The sequence below is a fragment of the Oncorhynchus nerka genome, linkage group LG12, assembly GCF_034236695.1.
Source record: "Oncorhynchus nerka isolate Pitt River linkage group LG12, Oner_Uvic_2.0, whole genome shotgun sequence".
Classification (NCBI taxonomy): Eukaryota; Metazoa; Chordata; class Actinopteri; order Salmoniformes; family Salmonidae; genus Oncorhynchus; species Oncorhynchus nerka.
In genome coordinates this window covers 85,274,532-85,302,266 of record NC_088407.1, presented here as the reverse complement: position 1 = coordinate 85,302,266, position 27,735 = coordinate 85,274,532, and the positions used below count along the sequence as shown (strand labels likewise).

Below are 27,735 nucleotides of genomic sequence, written 5' to 3'. Positions count from 1 at the left end.
GTCTCTCTCTGTCTTCTGTCTCTCTCCCCTCTCTCTCTCCCCTCTCTGTCTCCCCTCTCTGTCTCTCTCTCCCCTCTCTCTCTCTCCCCTCTGTCTCTCTCTCCCCTCTGTCTCTCTCTCCCCTCTGTCTCTCTCTCCCCTCTGTCTCTCTCTCCCCTCTGTATCCCCTCTCTAAATCACATTATCCAGAATAAGAATAATAAGACAAAGTGAAAACATCCAACCAAAATAAACAGGAAATACAACCATTTCATATATCTATATTATAAATAAAAGAGATATGGCATAATTAGAGTTATGTTATGAAACAACATTTAACATATTGTTCTGCCCTGTGATATTAAAATATAAAATATAACATCGTTATGTTTAACTCCTTGTGTAGTTAAAAGGCACAGGGTGATACTGTCTTCCAACTACATCATCCAGACACCAGTCCATCCTGTTTAAGGTTGTTGGTCCACGAAGCAGAAAGGAGAAGAACAAGGTTTGTGTGTTTGTTTCCCTTTACAGGGTGGTAAACTGGCCCAGGGTTTGCTTCAGCTTCTCAGCAATCTGACCAATGAGAAGAAAACTACATTAACAATCATACAACAGGAGACAAGAACTACATTAACCAGAGCATGCAATGGCAGATTACAAGTACATTAAACAGCATACAGAGACAACTACACTAACCAGAGCATGCAACAGGAGACGAGAACTACATTAACCATCATGCAACAGGAGACAACACCTACATTAACCAGAGCATGCATCTACAGTATTACTCTTTAGACTTGTGTGATATAGAGCACATGGATGTCTTTCAAAACTATAATGTCTTTTCAAACCATATTGTCTTTTCAAACCATATTGTCTTTTCAAACTATATTGTCTCTATCCAAACATATGATTCTTTCAAAACATCATGAAACACAATAACCCCCTCTCTCTCACCGTTTCATAGAACCCTCCCTCTCTCTTACCGTTTCATAGAACCCCCCTCTTACCCCCCTTACCGTTTCATAGAACCCTCTCTCTCTTGCCCCCTTACCGTCTCATAGAACCCCTCTCTCTTGCCCCCCTCCTTACCGTTTCATAGAACCTCTCTCTCTTGCCCCCTTACCGTCTCATAGAACCCTCCCCCTCTTACCCCCTTAACGTTTCATAGAACCCTCTCTCTCCTTGCCCCCCTTACCGTTTCATAGAACGCTCTCTCTTGCCCCCCTTACCGTTTCATAGAACCTCTCTCTTGCCCCCCTTACCGTCTCATAGAACCCTCCCCTCTCTTACCGTTTCATAGAACCCTCCCCTCTCTTACCCCCCTTAACGTTTCATAGAACTTACCGTTTCATAGAACCCTCCTCCCTCTTACCGTTTCATAGAACCCTCCCCTCTCTTACCCCCCTTACCGTCTCATAGAACCCTCCCCTCTCTTACCCCCTTAACGTTTCATAGAACCCCTCTCTCCTTGCCCCCCTTACCTTTTCATAGAACCCTCCTCTCTCTTACCCCCCTTACCGTTTCATAGAACCCTCTCTCTTGCCCCCTTACCGTTTCATAGAACCCTCTCTCTCTTGCCCCCCCTTACCGTTTCATAGAACCCTCTCTTGCCCCCCTTACCGTTTCATAGAACCCTCTCTCTTGCCACCCCCTTACCGTTTCATAGAACCCTCTCTCTTGCCCCCTTACCGTTTCATAGAACCCTCTCTCTCTTGCCCCCCCTTACCGTTTCATAGAACCTGATCTGTTCTTCCAGGTAGAGCTGCATGACTCTGTTGTAGTCATAGATACGGTTGCTATGGAAGTGGTTCATCTCAGCTGTATGGAAACACATATGGCAGGTAAGAGGTTGTGTTACACAGGTAAAAGTGTGTGTGTGTGTGTGGGTGTGTGTTACCTTGTAGTGAGTAGCACATGATGCTGATGCGTTTGGCCATGGTCCCTTTATCCTGTGTGGTGATCTTCCCTGCTGCCACCATCTTGTCCCCTTCCCTCACCTTCTCTATAGCCGCCTACACACGCACGCACACACACACACACACACACACACACACACACACACTTGATTTAGCTTGACCAGCACTCCTGGAGAGCGGATTTTGTACTTTTAGGACTATTCCATTGGTTCTACTGTTACGGGCCAGCTAAATCAAGCACAGCTCAACACACTACTTCTTCAACTTAGTCGTGATCTGACGTGTATCAGGCTACAATACTTAATAATAATAATAGTTGACAGTAGTAGAGCAGTATCTGTTGTGTACCTTGTGTACTCCGATAGTATCAGGGAAGCAGCCTAGCAGCCCTTTGTATTCGTTGTTGGTTTCCATCAGGAAGTGAAGGTCTTTTCTGGGCTGAAAGAAATATACATCACAACAGTTTATTTTCACTCAGGGTCTGTAGTTCGACCTTCAGAGACAATGAGAGAATGAGAGAGAGAGGCAGAGGGAGAGAGAAAGAAGGGGGATGGATAGTAGAGAGAGACAGAGTGGGAGAATGTATTCAAAAGGAAGGAAGGAGGGAGAGAGACGAACAGGAAATGCCTCAGGGACAGGAAGAACATAGGTTATCTATGTGTGTGTGTGTGTGTGTGTGTGTGTTACCTGCTCAGCTACGATCTGTGATATCTCCTCGTATGTTTTCCCTGCAGCTGTGAGAGCATCTGTGAGTGTGGCCTCTCCTACACCACACACACACACCACACCACACCACACACACCACACCACACACACACACACACACACACACCACACACACGACAGAGACCAAATTGATCATTGTGTACAGTTTAGTGACAGTACTATGACAGTAGCCAGCACCACAGAGCATACATTTGAGGTGGCAGGGTAGCCTAGTGGTTAGAGTGTAGAGGTGGCAGGGTAGCCTAGTGGTTGGTTAGAGGTGGCAGGGAGGTGGCGTAGAGGTGGCAGGTAGCCTAGTGGTTAGAGTGTAGAGGTGGCAGGGTAGCCTAGTGGTTAGAGTGTAGAGGTGGCAGGGTAGCCTAGTGGTTAGAGTGTAGAGGTGGCAGGGTAGCCTAGTGGTTAGAGTGTAGAGGTGGCAGGGTAGCCTAGTGGTTAGAGTGTAGAGGTGGCAGGGTAGCCTAGTGGTTAGAGTGTAGAGGTGGCAGGGTAGCCTAGTGGTTAGAGTGTAGAGGTGGCAGGGTAGCCTAGTGGTTAGAGAGAAGTGGCAGGGTAGCCTAGTGGTTAGAGTGTAGAGGTGGCAGGGTAGCCTAGTGGTTAGAGTGTAGAGGTGGCAGGGTAGCCTAGTGGTTAGAGTGTAGAGGTGGCAGGGTAGCCTAGTGGTTAGAGTGTAGAGGTGGCAGGTAGCCTAGTGGTTAGAGTGTAGAGGTGGCAGGTAGCCTAGTGGTTAGAGTGTAGAGGTGGCAGGTAGCCTAGTGGTTAGAGTGTAGAGGTGGCAGGGTAGCCTAGTGGTTAGAGTGTAGAGGTGGCAGGGTAGCCTAGTGGTAGTAGAGGTGGTAGCCTAGTGGTTAGAGTGTAGAGGTGGCAGGGTAGCCTAGTGGTTAGAGTGTAGAGGTGGCAGGGTAGCCTAGTGGTTAGAGTGTAGAGGTGGCAGGGTAGCCTAGTGGTTAGAGTGTAGAGGTGGCAGGGTAGCCTAGTGGTTAGAGTGTAGAGGTGGCAGGGTAGCCTAGTGGTTAGAGTGTAGAGGTGGCAGGGTAGCCTAGTGGTTAGAGTGTAGAGGTGGCAGGGTAGCCTAGTGGTTAGAGTGTTGCAGCCTAGTGGTTAAGTGTAGAAGTAGCCTAGTGGTTAGAGTGTAGAATAGCCTAGTGGTTAGCTGTCAAGGTGGCAAAGTGGTTGTTAGAGGTTCAGGTAGCCCTGAACAGGTAGCCTAGTGGTTAGAGTTAAGGTGGCAGGGTAGCCACTGTTCCAGGCCTAGTGGTTGAAAATAAGTGGAATTTGTTGGTTAGAGTGTGACTTGCCTAGTGGTTAAAGGTAAAACAATATATAAGGTGGCAGGGTAGCCTAGTTTAGAGTGTAGAGGTGGCAGGTAGCCTAGTGGTTAGAGTGTAGAGGTGGCAGGTAGCCTAGTGGTTAGAGTGTGAAGACAGATGATGGCAGGTTCTAGTGGTTAGAGGCTTTCCCAAGCCTTCTGGTAGAGGTGGCAGGTAGCCTAGTGGTTAGAGCTGAAGGTGGCAGGTAGCCATCAGACACCTGGTTTAATGCAAGTTCAAATCCCCGAGCTGTCAAGGTACAAATCTGTTGTTCTGCCCCTGAACAGGCAGTTAACCCACTGTTCCTAGGCCGTCATTGAAAATAAGAATTTGTTCTTAACTGACTTGCCTAGTTAAATAAAGGTAAAACAATATATAAAAAAATCCTCATGGGAGTCAGTCAATACCTGTATAGCCACTGGTGTTGAAGACAGATGACAGGTTCTGAAAGGCTTTCCCAATCTTCTGGTACTCCTTACGCAGAGCTGAACACATCAAACAGAGTTTAATGCAGTACGGCTTGGAGGGAGTTGTAGTTTTAACAGAGTATGGCTAGGAGGGAGTTGTAGTTTTAACAGAGTATGGCTAGGAGGGAGTTGTAGTTTTAACAGAGTATGATTAGGAGGGAGTTGTAGTTTTAACAGAGTAGGGCTAGGAGGGAGTTGTAGTTTTAAGAAAGTATGGTTAGGGTTGAGACTGGGTGTGGACATGAAGTTGGGGTTTAGAATTTTCAGAGAGGAGTGTAGGTAGAGTTTGTAGTTTTTCAAGGCAGGAAGGGTGTGTGTGTGTGTATGTGTTTCGCTCCTCACGGCCTGTGCAGCGTTTCCAGTGTATGTTCCCAACGTTCAGCAGGTCTTTAACTCCATCATCCATCTCTTTAGTGAACCTACTGAACAACTCACACTTCTGCTCCCTACACACACACACACACACACACACACACACACACACACACACACACACACACACACACACACACACACACACACACACACACACAGCCAGATAAGAACCGATGTCAAATAAGCATCTGAAATCTGTGTGTATCTATCTACCATACGTACACTTCTATTATGTCTAACTCAGGAGCTTCAGGGTCGATGGTGGAGAAAACCATTGGTCCAACACACTCATCCTTCTCTGCTCTCCTCTTCCCGGTCTTCCAGTCCTGACCAAACACATACGCACAGACAGACAGAGAGAGTGAAGGACTGTACGACTGTGTGTGTGTGTGTGTGTGTGTGTGTGTGTGTGTACCTTCTCGTCTCTGTATGTGAGGAAGAGTTGGAAGACGTCACTGTTGGAGACGACGGGATGACGACACATACGACACATCCAGCCCTGCAGTCTCTCCATCCTCATCTTGATAAACTCCTCCTCAAAACGACCTGGATAGAATAATAATAATAATAATAATAATATTGCATTTGACGACTACTCTTCTGCAGACGACCTGGTTGAACTAATTGGTCCTTGGTCACTCCACCTGTTATCACTTAATAACAAACTTGTGTGCCATCTGTAAATACGAATACAAAATGTTAAATTAGGAGCCTAGTTGGTTCAGCCACAGAAAAAGACAGCAAGCTTTCCCGCTAGCCATGATTGGCTGAGATAATGAGTGGGCTGGACATGCAGAGAGATGAGTTCCGATTGGTCTGCCATACAGAATGCTTCTGTCTATTTGAGCCGGTCAGTATGTTTAGGTAATCCTGTCTATCGCATCTTTAAAAAATAAAATAAAAGATCTTGTGGTATAACTGCGTAAGTGTTGCTCTCTACTTTCAGGAGGACAGAGTTTTGAAATCAGGGGAATTAGAGTATGATGGCTAAGAGAGACCTGTCTCTGGATCACATCTTCCATCTAAGGGAAACCATGGCAACCGTGAGAGAGGGAGAAGCGTCCATCCATGTATAAGGGTAAGATAGTCCAGCTTGCTACATTTTCAGATATTACATGTTTCAAAATTTTGTCAGAAAGTTGTATTAATTTCATGTTAAAGTGTACTGTTAGCTAGCTAGCTGACGTTAGCTGACTAGCTCGCTAGCTAATATTACACATATGATCTGTGGGGTAATATTATTCGTATCTCAAAGCCATTTGGTTTGCTAGTTATTAGCCTAAAGTTAGCTAGCTAGTTAACATGGAACCTGTTCTTCAGCTTTTGGACTATTAAATTGTGATTTCCTGTATTATACTAATACTAATACTTATAATTACACTAAAAATTGTATTATATTATACTGATACATTTACTTTATTGTTCATATTATTATATTTCTTATTGTTGTTGTATCTGCCAGTAAGCAGGTTGGACGACGTTATACCATATAGCATATCCCGTCTCTACGGACTAATAAAACCAGAAACCCTTTCTGTTATAGAAATGTAAGTCCTCTGTTATATTACGGTTTAAATATAAGGGCTCTGTTATATTACGGTTTAAATATAAGTCCTCTGTTATATTACGGTTTAAATATAAGTGCTCTTGCTAAACATGTATTATGTTTCCACATTTTCTAGTCTTAGTTATTACATTTTCTAGTCTTAGTTATTACATTTTCTACTCTTAAATATTACATTTTCTAGTCTTAGTTATTACATTTTCTAGTCTTAGTTATTACATTTTCTACTCTTAAATATTACATTTTCTAGTCTTAGTTATTACATTTTCTAGTCTTAGTTATTACATTTTCTAGTCTTAGTTATTACATTTTCTACTCTTAAATATTACATTTTCTAGTATTAGTTATTACATTTTCTAGTCTTAGATATTACATTTTCTACTCTTAAATATTACATTTTCTAGTCTTAGTTATTACATTTTCTAGTCTTAGTTATTACATTTTCTAGTCTTAGATATTACATTTTCTAGTCTTAGTTATTACATTTTCTAGTCTTAGTTATTACATTTTCTACTCTTAAATATTACATTTTCTACTCTTAAATATTACATTTTCTACTCTTAAATATTACATTTTCTAGTCTTAGTTATTACATTTTCTAGTCTTAGATATTACATAGCATATCCCGTCTCTACGGACTAATAAAACCAGAAACCCTTTCTGTTATAGAAATGTAAGTCCTCTGTTATATTACGGTTTAAATATAAGGGCTCTGTTATATTACGGTTTAAATATAAGTCCTCTGTTATATTACGGTTTAAATATAAGTGCTCTTGCTAAACATGTATTATGTTTCCACATTTTCTAGTCTTAGTTATTACATTTTCTAGTCTTAGTTATTACATTTTCTACTCTTAAATATTACATTTTCTAGTCTTAGTTATTACATTTTCTAGTCTTAGTTATTACATTTTCTACTCTTAAATATTACATTTTCTAGTCTTAGTTATTACATTTTCTAGTCTTAGTTATTACATTTTCTAGTCTTAGTTATTACATTTTCTACTCTTAAATATTACATTTTCTAGTCTTAGTTATTACATTTTCTAGTCTTAGATATTACATTTTCTAGTCTTAGTTATTACATTTTCTAGTCTTAGTTATTACATTTTCTAGTCTTAGTTATTACATTTTCTAGTCTTAGTTATTACATTTTCTACTCTTAGTTATTACATTTTCTAGTCTTAGTTATTACACCCCTTTGATGATATTCATGTCCTCAGTTTGTTATGCCATGTTCTCTTCTGTTTTAGTTTATGTTTGTCAGTGTGTCCTCCTTATTACATGGTACTGTTAAACCCATTTACCTCCTTATTACATGGTACTGTTAAACCCATTTACCTCCTTATTACATGGTACTGTTAAACCCATTTACCTCCTTATTACATGGTACTGTTAAACCCATTTACCTCCTTATTACATGGTACTGTTAAACCCATGTACCTCCTTATTACATGGTACTGTTAAACCCATGTACCTCCTTATTACATGGTGTGGTACTGTTAAACCCATTTACCTCCTTATTACATGGTGTGGTACTGTTAAACCCATTTACCTCCTTATTACATGGTACTGTTAAACCCATTTACCTCCTTATTACATGGTACTGTTAAACCCATTTACCTCCTTATTACATGGTACTGTTAAACCCATTTCCTTCCACTTTAGTCACCCGACAGTACTACTTGACCCTTCATGCACTTTTTATGTTTTGATTTCACCCTGATATGTGTTTTGTCCCTACTAAATCACTACAACCCTATCTTGCCGGCCGTATAAGCCGACAACATCCACCATCATATTCTCCTCCCCCTCGGTCTTTGCGTTGTTATGTAAAAACAATTAAACAGATCATTGGATTTCTCTCATCACCTAATTCATCCACATTTTAATAGACCATAGTGACATTCTGAACCAGTAAATTACAAAACCTCTTTTATACTAAACTTTAACAGTTATACCTGTAATAATAATAATAAATGCCATTTAGAAGACACTTTTATCCAACGTGACTTGCATACATTTTGTGTGTATGGGCTGTCAGGGGAATCGATAAAACACCTCATTAGATGGCCATTGTCAACAGGCTCCAATACAGAACTATTTATGACCTCACTAGATGGCTGTTGTGAACAGGCTCCAATATAGAACTATTTATGACCTCACTAGATGGCCGTTGTCAACAGGCTCCAATATAGAACTATTTATGACCTCACTAGATGGCCGTTGTCAACAGGCTCCAATACAGAACTATTTATGACCTCACTAGATGGCCGTTGTGAACAGGCTCCAATACAGAACTATTTATGACCTCACTAGATGGCCGTTGTCAACAGGCTCCAATACAGAACTATTTATGCTTGAAGGATGCCTTACACACAGCTCAATACATATTTTCTAAAGCCACGCTTTTTCAGACCAGAAGACCTATTCAGGAAAAACTGAGGCAACGGTTGCCATGGAAGCCACTGACCTGTGACTTGTTTGTCAGGCAGCGAGGGGATGGGGATGGCGGAACCAAACTTCTCCAACAGGCGCTCATACAGCCAATCAAAATGCTTATACCTGTGATTGACAGGTCTGTTGGTCGTCTGTAGAAAACACAAAAAGAAGAGTCAGAGAAGAGTGTGTGTGTGTGTGTGTGTGTGTGTGTGTGTGTGTGTGTGTGTTATTAAACAACTAAATTGACCGACGTCAGTTCAATTACTTGAATTCCACTTAGTTTGTATTTTTTGTGAGCTCTGCGCGCCGGTAGAGAAATCAGATCAAGAACAAACTGTGGGCCGCTGGAAGTTGTAGTGTTCAACAGAAAATATTAAACTTAGTTCAGGGCAGAAAACGTGGTAATTAACTACAATGACTATAATCCATTGCGCCTGCCCTGCTCTTCCGGCCCCAGAAAGACACATGAGAGAGGAATGTACACAGCACAACGACAATAGGGATATTGACAGTTCGTTAGGTAGCTGTACCCGATTAATATTTGTAGTACTTGGTAATTAGCCGTCTTGAAAGTATGCCCTATCTACTTTGAAGAACAACTAAAGTAGTTTTATCGTCAGACAGCTCTGCAGCATATTAGGTAGCTACTAGCTAGCTAGTTACTATTACATATTAGGTAGCTACTAGCTAGCTAGTTACTATTACATATTAGGTAGCTACTAGCTAGCTAGTTACTATTACATATTAGGTAGCTACTAGCTAGCTAGTTACTATTACATATTAGGTAGCTACTAACTAGCTAGTTACTATTACATATTAGGTAGCTACTAGCTATCCAGTTACTGTTACATATTAGGTAGCTACTAGCTAGCTAGTTATTATTACATATTAGGTAGCTACTAGATAGCCAGCTAGCTAGTTACTAGCCTAGCTAAATAGGATGACTTGTTAATGAGGTTTAGATGGTTGGCTGCTACTGCCTGAGCTGAGATTACAAAAAAATATATAATAATAATAAAAATTGAAAAAACTCAATAAGAAAATTGAAAGTTCTAAAAATGTGGCTTTGGAATTTCTACTAAAATGTCATTTCTATTAAAAAGCTTAAGCATATATATATTTTTTTATACAAATCAAAACGGAAAAATTATTTATTTTTCACCAAACTCAAACGACCTCAAAAAGCACTAATCGCTCAGCACTAGTGTGTGTGTGTGTGATACTCACGTTGGGTGTGACCTGATATTCTATGTAACTCTTCAGCCCATACATCTTAGAGCCCTTTTTAGGATCAGCCACGACACAGTCAAGAGGAGACTGGGGATACAGCCACACTGGCCCCACATCTCCCATCTACACACACACACACACACACACACACAATTACTACATTGCTATTACCATCTAGAGTAGCAGAGTTTCCCCCCCATAAATGTAATGCCTTGTAAATGTACTGTTACATAAATGTAGAGTAATGTAATGTAAATAATGTCATCTAAATGTAATGTGAATGTAATATAATGTAAATGTAGTGCCTTGTAAAAGTAATGTAAAGTAATGCAGATGGATGTCAAAGTAATTTATTGTAAAGTAATGTCAATGTAATGTTACTGTAATGTAATGTGCTGTACTGTAAAGCAATGTTAATGTTACTGTAATGTACTGTAAAGTAATGTTAATGTTACTGCAATGTACTGTAAAGCAATGTTCATGTAATGTTACTGTAATGTACTGTAATGGTAATGTTAATGTAATGTACTATTAAGTCATGTTAATGAAATGTACTGTAAAGTAATGTTAACGCAATGTAAAGTAATGTTAATGTAAAGTAATGCTAATGTAGTGTACTGTAAAGTAATGTTATGTAATGTACTGTAATGTACTGTAAAGTAATGTTATGTACTGTAAAGTAATGTTAATGTAATGTACTGTAAAGTAATGTAATGTAAATGTGTAGAACAGATGGATGACTCACATAGATGGCCAGTCTGTCTTTGCCTTTGGGTGGTAGTTTAGCCAGGAGGTACACCTCTGGGTTGGGGATCTTAGAGAACGCAAACCTAGTGGAAGAATACGGACCTAGAGTACCAGTCAAACGTTTGGACACACCTACTCTTTCAAGGGTTTTCTTTATTTTTACTATTTTCTACATTGTAGAATATTAGTGAAGACATCAACACTATGAAATAACACATATGGAATCATGTAGTAACCAAAAAAAAGTGTTAAACAAATCAAAATATATTTCATATTTGAGATTCTTCAAAGTAGCCACCCTTTGCCTTGATGACAGCTTTGCACACTCTTTTTTGAAAAGTTACCAGAATTTTTCAACCCTAGTGAAATGCACCATTTAAAATTAAATAAGTGTGAGTTGTTGTGTCTTACTTGTTGAGGGATATCTTCATGTGTGTGTGTGTGTTGCGGCCTGTCGCCTCTCCTTCCTCCTCCCCTGTAGTTTCTCCATAACCCCCTGTTGATCTGGCATCATCCCACTCTTCATCCCACTCACCATCATCGTCATCATCACCTTCACACGCACAAATGCACACGCACAAACAAGGACATTATAAAAATAAAAAAAACGAATAAATGCAACATTACAAATACAACAACATTTACAAACATCTTGTTTGTCTGTGTGTGTCACCTGCATTCTGTTGAGTCTGCGCGTATCCCTGGGTGTCCCATCCCCCGGCTGTCTTGTTGGTGTAAGCTCCTCCCCCAGACCAAGGGTTGTCACCGTTAGCAACCTGCAAACAACAACAGCAGCAGTGAACTCTGGGAAATGTTTCACAGAGCTACTTCAAAAAAAAGAAGACTGCTTCAGCCTGTTCTGTTTTAAAGGCTAAGTGGCTTGATGTTTTGAAGTGGCGTGGCTCTAACCAAGGCAGTCGTAATGGCTAAAGTGTGTGTGTGGTGCATGCTGTCCTGCTTTATACAGTTTTAATGGCTCAAGCGTGGACAGAGCAGGTACCTGGATGTTTGTGTGTGTTTTAATGGCTCAAGCGTGGACAGAGCAGGTACCTGGATGTTTGTGTGTGTTTTAATGGCCCAAGCGTGGACAGAACTGGCCTTGGGCCTACAAAAGAGAAGCTCCAACGCCATGCTAACGACCATTTCCCCTTCCTGCCTGACTATAAACATCTCTCTCTCTCTCTTTCAATTTAAGGGGCTTTATTGGCATGGGAAACATAGAGTGGGGCAAAAAATATTTAGTCAGCCACCAATTGTGCAAGTTTTCCCACTTAGAAATACGAGATTTTAATTTTCATCGTAGGTACACTTCAACTATGACAGACAAAATGAGAGAAAAAAATCCAGAAAATCACATTGTAGGATTTTTAATTAATTTATTTGCAAATTATGGTGGAAAATACGTATTTGGTCACCTACAAACAAGCAAGATTTCTGTCTCTCACAGACCTGTAACTTCTTCTTTAAGAGGCTCCTCTGTCCTCCACTCGTTACCTGTATTAATGGCACCTGTTTGAACTTGTTATCAGTATAAAAGACACCTGTCCGCAACCTCAAACAGTCACACTCCAAACTCCACTATGGCCAAGACCAAAGAGCTGTCAAAGGACAACAAACAGAACCAAAATTGTAGACCTGCACCAGGCTGGGAAGACTGATTCTGCAATAGGTAAGCAGCTTGGTTTGAAGAAATCAACTATGGGAGCAATTATTAGGAAATGGAAGACATACAAGACCACTGATAACCTCCCTTGATCTGGCGCTCCACGCAAGATCTCACCCCGTGGGGTCAAAATGATCACAAGAACGGTGAGCAAAAATCACAGAACCACACAGGGGGACCTAGTGAATGACCTGCAGTGAGCTGGGACCAAAGTAACACACTAAGCCACCAGGGACTCAAATCCTGCAGTGCCAGACGTGTCCCCCTGCTTAAGCCAGTACATGTCCAGGCCCATCTGAAGTTTGCTAGGGAGCATTTGGATGATAAAGAAGAAGATTGGGAGAATGTCATATGGTCAGATGAAACCAAAATAGAACTTTTTGGTAAAAACTCAACTCGTCGTGTTTGGAGGACAAAGAATGCTGAGTTGCATCCAAAGAACACCATACCTACTGTGAAGCATAGGGGTGGAAACATCATGCTTTGGGGCTGTTTTTCTGCAAAGGGACCAGGACGACTGATCCGTGTAAAGGAAAGAATGAATGGGGCCATGTATCGTGAGATTTTGAGTGAAAACCTCCTTCCATCAGCAAGGGCATTGAAGATGAAACGTGGCTGGGTCTTTCAGCATGACAATGATCCCAAACACACCGCCCGGGCAACGAAGGAGTGGCTTCGTAAGAAGCATTTCAAGGTCCTGGAGTGGCCTAGCCAGTCTCCAGATCTCAACCCCATAGAAAATCTTTGGAGGGAGTTGAAAGTCCGTGTTGCCCAGCAACAGCCCCAAAACATCACTGCTCTAGAGGAGATCTGCATGGAGGAATGGGCCAAAATACCAGCAACAGTGTGTGAAAACCTTGTGAAGACTTACAGAAAACATTTGACCTCTGTCATTGCCAACAAAGGGTATATAACAAAGTATTGAGATAAACTTTTGTTATTGACCAAATACTTCTTTTCCACCATCATTTGCAAATAAATTCATTAAAAATCCTACAATGTGATTTTCTGGATTTTTTTTTCTCATTTTGTCTGTCATAGTTGAAGTGTACCTATAATGAAAAGTACAGGCCTCTCTCATCTTTTTAAGTGGGAGAACTTGCACAATTGTGGCTGACTAAATACTTTTTTGCCCCACTGTATGTTAACATTGCCAAAGCAAGTGAAATAGATCATAAACAAAAGTGAAATAAACAATAACAAATTAACAGTAAACATTACACTCATAAAAGTTCCAAAATAATAAAGACATTTCAAATGTGGTATTATGTATATTTACAGTGTTGTAACAATGTGCAAATAAGTAGAAGAAGGGAAAATAAATAAACATAAATATGGGTTGTATTTACAATGGTGTTTGTTCTTCACTGGTTGCCCTTTTCTTGAGGCAACAGGTCACAAATCTTGCTGCTGTGATGGCACACTGTGGTATTTCACCCAGTAGATATTGGAGTTGAAATCGTATTTGTTTTCGAATTCTGTGTAATCTGAGGGAAATATGTGTCTCTAATATGGTCATACATTTGGCAGGAAGTGCAGCTCAGTTTCCCCATCATTTTATTGACAGTGTGCACATAGCCTGTCTTCTCAAGAACCAGGTCTGCCTACGGCAGCCTTTCTCAATAGCAAGGCTATGTTGGTCACTGAGTCTGTACATAATCAAAGCTTTCTTTAATTTAGAGACAGAGTCCCTCTCTTTCTTTCTCAAGCCCCATAACTTATAGTAATGAAGTATTGTGTACCTGAGTGTTTGTGCTGTTGCTGGACTCGGGGCTGTAGGCATCCGGATAGGTAGTTGTCTCTGGTGTTGTGGATGACACCACACCAACCTGAGAGATGAGGGGGGATTGTAATAATCATCCACATTTTGACTTTATCTTTACCCCCTAAGGACAAAGACAGTAGTCATCTTTCCCATGTCTGCAGGATGCAAACATCACTGTTTGTACTACAGGGATCACAGTAAACATACTTTGCAAAGACACAGTGTTGCCTTAGCGTCACACTGTTAGCGACATTTAGTCAAGTTTATTTTGGCGTGGTACTCGGGATTTTCAAAACATTTTCCAGAGTTCAACTTTGATCTTTGCAGTGCTACGGCTCCCCAGTGATGTCACGTTTGTCAAAAAAAACAAAGGCGGTGTGATGGGGTCTCACAAAGAATACTCGACACCTACCCGGTATGACTGAGGAATGCCGCGCGCACGCACACACACACACATACACAAGCTGGAACGATAAACTGCCTTAATCTTACCGAATCATTTTGTGTTACCGAGTTGTTAATTTTTCGTGATTTTGATACACAACGGTCCAGTTGACTGATAAACAGTTTCTATCTTCAGGCTATCAGACCGTTAAATAGTCACCGCTAGTCGGCCTCCGCACAGAACCCTGCCCTGAACTTAGTTACTGTTACTAGGCCGCTACCACCCGGTACTCTACCCTGCACCTTAGAGACTGCTGCCCTATGTGCATACTCATGGAACACTGAGAAACTAAATGCATTCAACTGAAATGTGTCTTCCGCATTTAACCCAACCCCTCTGAATCAGAAAGGTGCGAGGGGGGGCTGCCTTAATCGTCATCGGCGCCTGGGGAACAGTGCGTTAACTGTCAGGGGCAGAACGACACATTTTTACCATGTCCGCTCGGGGATTCGATCTAGCAACCTTTCAGTTAACCAACGCTCCTACCCGCCAGGCCACCTGGTCACTTTAATAACATTTACATACTGTTTTACCCATTTCATATGTATAATACTGTATTGTAGTCCAGTCCCATCCTATATAACTACTGCTGTACACGCCTTTTCTAGTCACATACTGTCCATATACTGTCCCGGACTCTGACATAGCTTGTTCCAATATTTCTTAATTACTTTCTTTTAATGTTTTGGATCCGCGTGTATTGTTTTATATTGTTAGGTATTACTGTACTTTTGGAGCTAGGAACATAAGCATTTAGCTAGGTATTACTGTACTGTTGGAGCTAAAAACACAAGCATTTGGCTAGTTATCACTGTACTGTTGGAGCTAGAAACACAAGCATTTGGCTAGTTATCACTGTACTGTTGGAGCTAAAAACACAAGCATTTGGCTAGTTATCACTGTACTGTTGGAGCTAAAAACACAAGCATTTGGCTAGTTATCACTGTACTGTTGGAGCTAAAAACACAAGCATTTGGCTAGTTATCACTGTACTGTTGGAGCTAAAAACACAAGCATTTGGCTAGTTATCACTGTACTGTTGGAGCTAAAAACACAAGCATTTGGCTAGTTATCACTGTACTGTTGGAGCTAAAAACACAAGCATTTGGCTAGTTATCACCGTACTGTTGGAGCTAAAAACACAAGCATTTGGCTAGTTATCACTGTACTGTTGGAGCTAAAAACACAAGCATTTGGCTAGTTATCACTGTACTGTTGGAGCTAAAAACACAAGCATTTGGCTAGTTATCACTGTACTGTTGGAGCTAAAAACACAAGCATTTGGCTAGTTATCACTGTACTGTTGGAGCTAAAAACACAAGCATTTGGCTAGTTATCACTGTACTGTTGGAGCTAAAAACACAAGCATTTGGCTAGTTATCACTGTACTGTTGGAGCTAAAAACACAAGCATTTGGCTAGTTATCACTGTACTGTTGGAGCTAAAAACACAAGCATTTGGCTAGTTATCACTGTACTGTTGGAGCTAAAAACACAAGCATTTGGCTAGTTATCACTGTACTGTTGGAGCTAAAAACACAAGCATTTGGCTAGTTATCACTGTACTGTTGGAGCTAAAAACACAAGCATTTGGCTAGTTATCACTGTACTGTTGGAGCTAAAAACACAAGCATTTGGCTAGTTATCACTGTACTGTTGGAGCTAAAAACACAAGCATTTGGCTAGTTATCACTGTACTGTTGGAGCTAAAAACACAAGCATTTGGCTAGTTATCACTGTACTGTTGGAGCTAAAAACACAAGCATTTGGCTAGTTATCACTGTACTGTTGGAGCTAAAAACACAAGCATTTGGCTAGTTATCACTGTACTGTTGGAGCTAAAAACACAAGCATTTGGCTAGTTATCACTGTACTGTTGGAGCTAAAAACACAAGCATTTGGCTAGTTATCACTGTACTGTTGGAGCTAAAAACACAAGCATTTGGCTAGTTATCACTGTACTGTTGGAGCTAAAAACACAAGCATTTGGCTAGTTATCACCGTACTGTTGGAGCTAAAAACACAAGCATTTGGCTAGTTATCACTGTACTGTTGGAGCTAAAAACACAAGCATTTGGCTAGTTATCACTGTACTGTTGGAGCTAAAAACACAAGCATTTGGCTAGTTATCACTGTACTGTTGGAGCTAAAAACACTTCTGTTGACACTAAATATTTTGGAAGTATTAAGGTTTAGTAACGCAGAACTATTTATATCTTTGTCGAACATGCGAATGACGTTGATAAAATGTTCACCGAATCCAAAAGGTTTACGTGACCTAAAGAGAAATTCGTGTTCAATTGTGTTTTACAGAAGTCCCCAAAAAAAGACAACCACATCTGAGTCAATTGCATCTGAATAATCTATAAGGTCCAAGACTAAACAAATGTTAGAGTTTATGTGACGGCCCTTCATAAATCCTGTTTGAGTCTCATTTATAATGGTATCTATTCCTTTCTTTAAACTTTTGTCATAAACCAGAGCAATCCTTTTGTAATCAATATTTAATAAAGTAATTGGTCTCCAATAGACATGTACGGAGTTTGTGTCAACGGATATGGAGATGAATACATCCTTATTGGACGTGGCTACCCCGTGTCTGTCCCTCCTCCTGTTTGTTGTGATGCTGAGTTTGTGTCAACGGATATGGAGATGAATACATCCTTATTGGACGTGGCTACCCCGTGTCTGCCCCTCCTCCTGTTTGTTGTGATGCTGAGTTTGTGTCAATGGATATGGAGATGAATACATCCTTATTGGACGTGGCTACCCCGTGTCTGCCCCTCCTCCTGTTTGTTGTGATGCTGAGTTTGTGTCAACGGACATGGAGATGAATACATCCTTATTGGACGTGGCTGCCCCGTGTCTGTCCCTCCTCCTGTTTGTTGTGATGCTGAGTTTGTGTCAACGGATATGGAGATGAATACATCCTTATTGGACGTGGCTACCCCGTGTCTGCCCCTCCTCCTGTTTGTTGTGATGCTGAGTTTGTGTCAACGGATATGGAGATGAATACATCCTTATTGGACGTGGCTACCCCGTGTCTGCCCCTCCTCCTGTTTGTTGTGATGCTGAGTTTGTGTCAACGGATATGGAGATGAATACATCCTTATTGGACGTGGCTACCCCGTGTCTGTCCCTCCCCCTGTTTGTTGTGATGCTGAGTTTGCCGACTGTCAGCTGTACGTAAATGGACGAATCCCTTTTGGACTCTGTGTGTTGTGGAAAGGCAAACACTGATCGTTTCAAGCTAACGTTACCGAACAGAAGATGGACGTTCAGTGGGCTCTAAAGTGACAGCAGTTCACTTTCATTTGCTAGAGAAAGAAATTAAATACAAAATATGAAAAATTACTGCTCCTTTTAATAACTCGGCTCTCGTACCTGCGTACATGGTCAGAGCTCTGCGTAGATGGTACGCAAAATGTGTGCATGTTGGTAGGTCTGATAATAATTTAGCTAGGTATTTGCCTGTCCCTGTTTCGCTGTCTGTTGCTATGTTAGCGAGCCACTTTCACCCCCCTCTCCCCACTGTGCACAGAGGAGGGAGTGATGTATTCTGAGAAGCACAAGCATATGACCGTTGCTAAATATGCAAAATACTGTTTTGAAAGCAACTACTGTTGTTCTGGATACAGAGAGAAGAGTCACAGCTTTCTGTGAGTATATTGTTTATTTTTCACCTCTAAATATTGAGTTCATGGCACCACTTTACAACCAGAGTAGGCTGTAGTATGGTTTTAAAATGGTGACCAAATAGGCCTACCAGTAAACATGTATCCATTAGCTAAAGCAAAGCTATACATGCCCTGGCACCACAGACAGCCTACAGTTGAAGTTAGAAGTTTACATACACTCTGGAAAATTCCAGAAAATTATGTCATGGCTTTAGAAGCTTCTGATAGGCTAATTGACATAATTTGAGTCAATTGGAGGTGTACCTGTGGATGTATTTCAAGACCTACCTTCAAACTCAGTGCCTCTCTCCTTGACATCATGGGAAAATCAAAAGAAATCAGCCAAGACCTCAGAAAAAAAAATTGTAGACCCCCACAAGTCTGGTTCATCCTTGGAAGCAATTTCCAAACGCCTGAAGGAACTACGTTCATCTGTACAAACAATAGTACGCAAGTATAAACACCATGGGACCACGCAGCCGTCATACCGCTCAGGAAGGAGATGCGTTCTGTCTCCTAGAGATGAATGTACTTTGGTGCGAAAAGTGCAAATCAATCCCAGAACAACAGCAAAGGACCTTGTGAAGATGCTGGAGGAAACAGGTACAAAAGTATCTATATCCATAGTAAAACGAGTCCTATGTTGACCTAACCTGAAAAGCCGCTCAGCAAGGAAGAAGCCACTGCTCCAAAACTGCCATAAAAAAGCCAGACTATGGTTTGCAACTGCACATGGGGACAAACATCGGACTTTTTGGAGAAATGTCCTCTGGTCTGATGAAAAATAGAACTGTTTGGCCATAATGACCATCGTTATGTTAGGAGAATAAAGGAGGACACTTGCAAGCCGAAGAACATCATCCCAACCGAGAAGCACGGGGGTGGCAGCATCATGTTGTGTGGATGCTTTGCTGCAGGAGGGACTGGTGCACTTCACAAAATAGATGGCATAATGAGGCAGGAAAATGATGTGGATATATTGAAGCAACATCTCAACACATCAGTCAGGAAGTTAAAGCTTGGTCGCAGATAGGTCTTCCAAAATGGACAATGACCACAAGCATACTTCCAAAGTTGTGGCAAAATAGCTTAAGGACAACAAAGTCAAGGTATTGGAGTGGCCATCACAAAGCCCTGACCTCAATCCTATAGAAAATGTGTGGGCAGAACTGGAAAATCGTGTGCGAGCAAGGAGGCCTACAAACCTGACTCTGTTACACTAGCTCTGTCAAGAGGAATGGGCCAAAATTCATCCAGCTTATTGTGGGAAGTTTGTAGAAGGCTACCCGAAACGTTTGACCCAAATTAAACAATTTAAAGGCAATGCTACCAAATACTAATTGAATGCATGTAAACTTTTGACCTGGGTAAATTCAGTCCAGTCAATTCAGAAAGTAAAGCAGATTCCAAATCCAAATGTTCCTAATTAAAAATAAGAGAATTGGAATTTCAGTGTACTTCCTTAATTGACTGGAATGTATATTGAGTTTAACCCAAACCTGGGACCTTAATGCAGGGAAACTTAAATCTGTTTTAATAAATTTCCACCAGTATGTTAAAATGTGCAAACACAGGGAGAAAAAAAAACTCTAGACCACCTTTACTCCACACAGAGACACGTACAAAGCTCTCCCTCGCCCTCCATTTGGCAAATCTGACCATAATTCTATCTATCCTCCTTCCTGTTTGCAATAAAATAAAATAAAATTGGTCAGATGAAGCTAAGCTACAGGACTGTTTTGCTATCATAGACTGGAATATGTTCCGGGATTCTTCCGATGGCATTGAGGAGTTCAACACATCAGTCACTGGCTTCATCAATAAGTGCATCGATGACATCGTCCCCACAGTGACTGTATGTACATACCCCAACCAGAAGCCATGGATTACAGGCAACATCAGCATTGAGCTAAAAGGTAGAGCTGCCGCTTTCAAGGAGCGGGACTCTAACCTGGAAGCTTATAAGAAATCCTGCTATGTCCTCCGATGAACCATCAAACCAGGCAAAGCATCAATACCGGACTAAGATTGAATCGTACTACACCGGCTCCGACGCTCGTCGGATGTGGCAGGGCTTGCAAACTATTACAGACTACAACAGGAAGCACAGCCGAGAGCTGCCCAATGACCCGAGCCTATCAGACGAGCTAAATTACTTCTGTGCTCGCTTCGAGGCAAGTAAAATGAATGAAAATGAAACATACATGAGAGCATCAGCTGTCCCGGATGACTGTGAAATCACGCTCTCCGCAGCCAATGTGAGTAAGACCTTTAAACAGGTCAACATTCACAAGTTTGCAGGACCAGACGGATAACCAGGACGTGTACTCTGAGCATGCCCTGACCAACTGGCAAGTGTCTTCACTGACATTTTCAACCTCTCCCTGTCTGAGTCTGTAATACCAACATGTTTCAAGCAGACCACCATAGTCCCTGTGCCCAAGAACACTAAGGTAACCTGCCGAAATGACTACCGATCCGTAGCACTCACGCCAGGCTGTGTCAGAGGAAGGCCCTAAAAATTGTCAAAGACTCCAGCCACTCTAGGCATAGACTGTTCTCTCTGCCGGAGCACCAAGTCTAGGTCCAAGAGGCTCATAAAACAGCTTCTACCCCCAAGCCATAAGACTCCTGAACATCTAATCAAATGACTACCCAGACTATTTGCATTGCCCCCCCCCCCCACCTCTATTACACTGCTACTACTCTCTGTTATTATCTATGCATAGTCACTTTAATAACTCTACCTACATGTACATATTACCTCAATTACCTCCACTAACCGGTGCCGCCGCACATTGACCCTTATATATAGCCTCGCTATTATTATTTTACTGCTGCTCTTCAATTATTTGTTACTTTTATTTCTTATTCTTATTTTTGTATTGCTTTAAAAAAAAACTGCATTGTTGGTTAAGGGCTTATAAGTAAGCATTTCACTGTAAGGTCTACACATGTTGTATTCGGCGCATGTGACAAATAACACTCTATTTGATTTACTTTACAGATACGTAGTGAGTTATTCACACTGTTATGGTGTGTAATCCGTAATGAACAGACACACACTCACCTGTAAGTAGTCTTCTGGCACCAGCCCACTTTCTCCTCTGGAGTTCTGAGCCTCTATCCATCCTCCACCAACATTCTACAAAGAGAGAGGAGGGGCAGGGAGAGGAAGAGAGAGAGAGCGGGAGAGGAAGAGAGAGAAGGGGGAGAGAGAGGAAGTGAGAGAAGGGGAGAGAGAGGAAGAGAGATAAGGGGGAGGGAGAGGAAGAGAGAGAATGGAGAGAGGGAGAGGAAGAGAGAGAAGAGGGAGAGAGAGGGAGAGGAAGAGAGAGAAGGGGAGAGAGCAGAAGTAAGAGAAGGGGAGAGAGAGGAAGAGCGATAAGGGGGAGAAAGAGGGAGAGGGAGAGAGAGAAGGGGGAGAGAGGGAGAGGAAAAGAGAGAGAGAAGGGGGAGGAAGGGAGAGAAAGGGGAGAGGAAGAGTGTGAGAGAGAGAGAAGAGGGAGAGAGGAAGGGAGAGAAGGGAGAGAGGGAGAGGAAGAGAGAGAGAAGAGGGAGAGAGAGGGAGAGGAAGAGAGAGAAGGGGGAGAAAGAGGGAGAGAGAGAAGGGGGAGAGATAGGGAGAGGAAGAGAGAGAATAGGGAGAGGGAGAGGAAGGGAGAGAAAGGGGAGAGAGGGAGAGGAAGAGTGTGCGAGAGAGAGAAGAGGAAGAGAGAGAAGAGGTATGAGAGTTATTCATCAGAGTCTGGACAGAAAAGCGTGAAATGTAACTCTGTAGTATTTCAGGTGACTTTGGCCAGCCAGTCAGATCCTGTGTGTACCTGATTGAGGACGGTGACAGTCTCTCCTTCTCTGACTGTCAACTCGTTATTTCCTGGTTCAGCACTGAAGTCATATATCACCTGGGCCTGAAACAGAGCACACACAGTGATGACCTCGGGACCACTCTGAATGGTACTGTAGGACGTAGTCATAGGACACAGTGATGACCTCAGGACCACTCTGAATGGTACTGTGTACACACACACACACACACACACACACACACACACACACACACACTGCCTCCCTCTCTAAAACAGTGGTGCTACAACCTACAAAAAGCAGTTCACAGTAGAGACTGGAAGATAAACATGTAAATACATACATAGGTGTTGTTTAATCTGTCTCTGCACATGGCATCAATCCATTTCTTGTATGACATTGGTTCAGTTTATAAACATGTAAATACATACATAGGTGTTGTTTAATCTGTCTCTGCACATGGCATCAATCCATTTCTTGTATGACATTGGTTCAGTTTATAAACATGTAAATACATACATAGGTGTTGTTTAATCTGTCTCTGAACATGGCATCAATCCATTTCTTGTATGACATTGGTTCAGTTTATAAACATGTTCTCTTTTAGTCATATTACTCTGAAATCTAAACTACACTTCAATGAAACCCCCCCAATGGCGCATATTCTGTATGACAAAAAAAGAAGCTAAATTAGCGTTGTCTACCATTCGATAAAGCGGACCATGACATGCTGAAGAAACTCTCCTACCTGCATTGCCATCGTTGCAGGATTTACAGTCGTTTTCCACGCAAAAACGTCACCGTGAAAACACCCTGCATCAAAACAATCCCAATGTAAACAAAGCAGACGAGGCTACTCCAGCTCAAAACGATCCACTCTGGCGTATCTTCTTACAACTATGTTGTTACAACGTACGTGCTATATTCTGCAGAGACGATTTCTCAATTTTCTAGGACGACAATTGCCTAATTTTCACACAACATAATAGTTTGTTAGTAATTGTGTATCCCCGCGGTAAAGAGCGACATTGTGAGGAAAGGGGCCAAGCATAAATGTAGAACAAGTAACAGGGGTGTGGATACGTGCCGCATTCAAGTACTCGTCGGAAACTACGAAACTCGGAAATGTCCGACTTGCTAACCTGTTGTACATATATACGTGCCGCGCGTTCAACCTATTAACAAGTCGGACATTTCCTAGTTTTGTATTTTCGAATAGCACATGAACGTGGCAACAGTCGGACAGACAATTGTGTTTATTTTCCTTTAGCTGCTCGGTCATAGGTTTGACTGAGTAAATACACCGAGTAAAGACAACCATTCACAGATCAGGAACTCTCAACTTCTTAGTAAGAGATGGAAACTATGTCAACAAGCAAAAGGGGAAATATTAGCCTAAATTAATTGATGCAAAATGTCAACTGCAAATTATTTGTGACCTTGTTAAGAGAGGTAATTCATATTGACTGAGTGATAGTCAATATTATAAGGTATTTATAGGCAATAATCATGGGTTCTGGTGAGACCTTTCAAATGCAATAAACTAATGATATGAACTATGAACTAAAGACCATGTGTGGATATTCTCCATCCGGTCACAGTCTGAACTAACAGGTAGGCTAGGCTAGCAGGTAGGTAGACTTGGCCAACATGCAAGTAGGTTAGGCCAACAGGTAGACTGTTGGCTAGGCTAACAAGCAGGTAGGCTAGGCTAACATGCAGGTAGGTTAGGCCAACAGGTAGGCTGTTGGCTAGGCTAACAAGCAGGTAGACAAGGCTAACAAGCAGGCAGGCTAGGCTAACAAGCAGGTAGACTAGGCTAACAAGCAGGTAGGCTAACAGGCAGGCTAGGCTAATAAGCAGGTAGACTTGGACAACATGCAGGTAGAAAAGGCCAACAGGTAGGCTAACAAGAAGGTAGGCTAACAAGCAAGTAGCCTAGGGCCAACATGTTTGCTAACAAGCATGTAGGCTAGGCCAACAGGTATGCTAACAAGCAGGTAGACTAGGCCAACAGGTATGCTAACAAGCAGGTAGGCTAGGCCAACAGGTATGCTTACAAGCAAGTAGGCTTGGCCAATAGGTATGCTAACAAGCAGGCAGGCTAGGCCAACAGGTATGCTAACAAGCAGGTTGGCTAGGCCAACAGGTATGCTAACAAGCACGTAGGCTAGGACAACAGGTATGCCAGGGTAACAGGTAGGCTAGGCCAACAGGTATGCTAACAAGCAGGTAGGCCAGGCTAACAAGGCCAGGCTAACAGGTAGGCTAGGCCAACAGATATGCTAACAAGCAGGTAAGCTAGGCTAACAGGTAGGATAGTCCTAGTAGGTCTATTAGCCTACTTGTTATAAGCATGTATGAATCTTCATGTCTATTTAATAGGCTGTGTTATGTCGTTTTTTTCTATGCGTCAATCTGTCAAATGCTGTTTTACAGAAGAACCGCAAATTAAAGGGTGTTTCCGAGATGGCTGTTCCAATCAGTCCGGGTCTGTATTTGATACTGTAACTTGTGTCATGGGCGGCGCTACAATGCCACGGGGCTGTGAACGGCACCGCCTCTGAACAAAGCGACTCTGTTGTTAACAGCTGAACCTGTCGGTCTGTGCAGGATTGAATGGGCGAAGTGCGCCCTCTAGTGGTGGATAATTAAAATATATTATTTTATTTTTCTCTCTCCATCTCCTCTCCCCTCTCATTCTCACCTCTCCTACGTCACGTTTGTACTACTTGAACCAGCTAATGCTAACATGCACTCAACCACACCAGAGAAAGATAATTAACTCCCCTCTCTCCTCCCCCTCTCCTCTTCTCTGTTCTCCTCTCCCTCTTTCCCTCCTCTCCTCTCCTCTTCCCTCCTCCTCTCCTCTACCTTTCCCTCCTTTCCTCTAGAAAAACAAACTGAAATAAATGGCAGAAACAGGGGATTAACCTGAACTTGTCTGGTTTGTAGCCAAACTGTTTGTTTGTACTCCAAGTTGTGATATGATGGGTTCTGTTGTCTGCACAAAACCATTTAAATTAAAATTTCCTAAAAATATATTAATATATACATTTTTGTTATCGTTCTCCAGATCTGTGCCTTGACACAATCCTGTCTCGGAACACTACGGCAAATTATTTCGACCTCATGGCTTGGTTTTTGCTCTTACATGAACTGTCAACTGTGGAACCTTATATAGACCTGTTTTCACTTTGTCAATGTGGGGTATTGTGATGTCATTATGGGGTATTGTGACGTCATTATGGGGTATTGTGCGTAGGTTGCTGAGAACAAAAATCTATTTTATCCATTTTAGATTAAGGCTGTAATGTAACAAAATGTGGGAAAAGTCAAGGGGTCTGAATATTTTTCCGAAGGCACTGTACATTCATATTGTAAAAGTTCCATTATAACAAGTGGATTTGTTATAAGGGTCAAGTAAATAATTACTGTACTAAGGTGTGGGGTTTCAGAAAAGGGGGAGAGGGTCATTCCAACTTTTACTTTTACCTTCATGTCCTGACTGCTATGTCATGTAGCTATGAACCTTCATGTCCTGACTGCTATGTCATGTAGCTATGAACCTTCATGTCCTGACTACTATGTCATGTAGCTATGAACCTTCATGTCCTGACTACTATGTCATGTAGCTATGAACCTTCATGTCCTGACTGCTATGTCATGTAGCTATGAACCTTCATGTCCTGACTGCTATGTCATGTAGCTATGAACCTTCATGTCCTGACTACTATGTCATGTAGCTATGAACCTTCATGTCCTGACTGCTATGTCATGTATAGTTCACGGTTCTTTAATCAGAAAACTCAAACATGAACAAACTACAAAACAATAAACGTGAAAACCGTAACAGTCCTAACTGGTGCATAAAACACAAAACAGGAAACAATCACCCACAAAATACCCAAAGAATATGGCTGCCTAAATATGGTTCCCAATCAGAGACAACGATAAACACCTGCCTCTTGATTGAGAACCAATCCAGGCAACCATAGACTTACCTAGACACCTAAAAGAACACAACCCCATTAATCTACAAAAAACCCTAGACAAGACAAAACACATAAATCACCCATGTCACACCCTGGCCTAACCAAAATAATAAAGAAAACAAAGATAACTAAGGCCAGGGCGTGACAGCCCTATGCTTCTTAAAAGTTTCAAAATGCATTATCCACATAATAATACTTTAAATACGTGGTGTTGTACTCGATGCTTACTGGGCCATTATTTAATAATACAGTAACTGCTAACTGTGGTATGAGAGTGCTGAGCCTCCAAACAAAGCCAGTCACAAAACCACGGGGCCACGTTCAGTAACAGATAGAGTAGAATAGAAGCACCTGCATTGCTTGCTGTTTGGGGTTTTAGGCTGGGGTTTCTGTACAGCACTTTGAGATATCAGCTGATGTAAGAAGGACTATATAAATACATTTGATTTGATAGATCAGAGCCGCACGTGGTTCCTTATTATTTTACATGTCAAAGAGGCATGTTTGAATCGACTATCTGAACGTTACAAAATGTTGCTGCCTTCAAAGCACTATTATTTACTATCATTATTTAAATTATATTCTGTTTGTTGTGACAATAACTCTGTACCCAGATCACCTCCCGCTCTAGCTTTGAAGCACCAGAGTTCCCCATACACGATGGGCCCTGGGCCAGAGTTCCCCATACCTGACGGGCCCTGGGCCAGAGTTCCTCATACCTGACGGGCCCTGGGCCAGAGTTCCCCATACCTGACGGGCCCTGGGCCAGAGTTCCCCATACCTGACGGGCCCTGGGCCAGAGTTCCCCATACCTGACGGGCCCTGGGCCAGAGTTCCCCATACCTGACGGGCCCTGGGCCAGAGTTCCCCATACCTGACGGGCCCTGGGCCAGAGTTCCCCATACCTGACGGGCCCTGGGCCAGAGTTCCCCATACCTGACGGGCCCTGGGCCAGAGTTCCCCATACCTGACGGGCCATGGGTCAGAGTTCCTCATACCTGACGGGCCATGGGTCAGAGTTCCCCATACCTGACGGGCCCATGGGTCAGAGTTCCTCATACCTGACGGGCCCATGGGTCAGAGTTCCCCATACCTGACGGGCCATGGGTCAGAGTTCCTCATACCTGACGGGCCATGGGTCAGAGTTCCTCATACCTGACGGGCCATGGGTCAGAGTTCCCCATACCTAACGGGCCATGGGTCAGAGTTCCTCATACCTGACGGGCCATGGGTCAGAGTTCCTCATACCTGACGGGCCATGGGTCAGAGTTCAGCCGTGACCAGCCGCGCACAGCCGTGACCATGCGTATGTACAGCCGTGACCATGCGTATGCACAGCCGTGACCATGCGTATGTACAGCCGTGACCATGCGTATGCACAGCCGTGACCATGCGTATGTACAGCCGTGACCATGCGTATGTACAGCCGTGACCATGCGTATGTACAGCCGTGACCATGCGTATGTACAGCCGTGACCATGCGTATGCACAGCCGTGACCATGCGTATGCACAGCCGTGACCATGCGTATGCACAGTAATAAGTGGTGGAATAAGGGAACTACTTGTCAAGCTTAGAACGGAGAAAATGTAAGCAGTGGTGGAAAAAGTACACAACTGTCATACT

The 27,735-nt window shown here is 42.3% G+C and overlaps 1 protein-coding gene across 1 annotated transcript; it reads right to left on the bottom strand.

Annotated features, from left to right (window-relative positions):
• Nucleotides 1-244: 244 nt before the first annotated feature.
• snx9a (sorting nexin 9a) lies at nt 245-24,337 on the bottom strand. Its single transcript, XM_065025897.1, has 18 exons — nt 22,864-24,337; nt 22,133-22,219; nt 21,379-21,453; nt 14,165-14,251; nt 11,433-11,535; nt 11,171-11,312; nt 10,758-10,842; nt 10,010-10,135; nt 8,814-8,931; nt 5,192-5,322; nt 4,999-5,102; nt 4,744-4,847; nt 4,342-4,419; nt 2,589-2,665; nt 2,250-2,339; nt 1,883-1,997; nt 1,712-1,803; nt 245-555 (listed from the first exon to the last, which is right to left on the bottom strand). The coding sequence occupies exons 1-18, from the start codon at nt 22,873-22,875 to the stop codon at nt 508-510; spliced, it is 1,674 nt and encodes a 557-aa protein (XP_064881969.1). The 5' UTR covers nt 22,876-24,337; the 3' UTR covers nt 245-507.
• Nucleotides 24,338-27,735: the final 3,398 nt, after the last annotated feature.

Excerpts from the sequence above, each read along its gene's own strand:
- snx9a (XM_065025897.1), bottom strand. Across the intron at positions 10,843-11,170 it reads ATGAAGATATCCCTCAACAA|GTTTGCGTTCTCTAAGATCC; the intron begins GTAAGACACAAC and ends TTCTTCCACTAG. Across the intron at positions 556-1,711 it reads AGATCAGGTTCTATGAAACG|ATTGCTGAGAAGCTGAAGCA; the intron begins GTAAGGGGGGGC and ends CTCATTGGTCAG.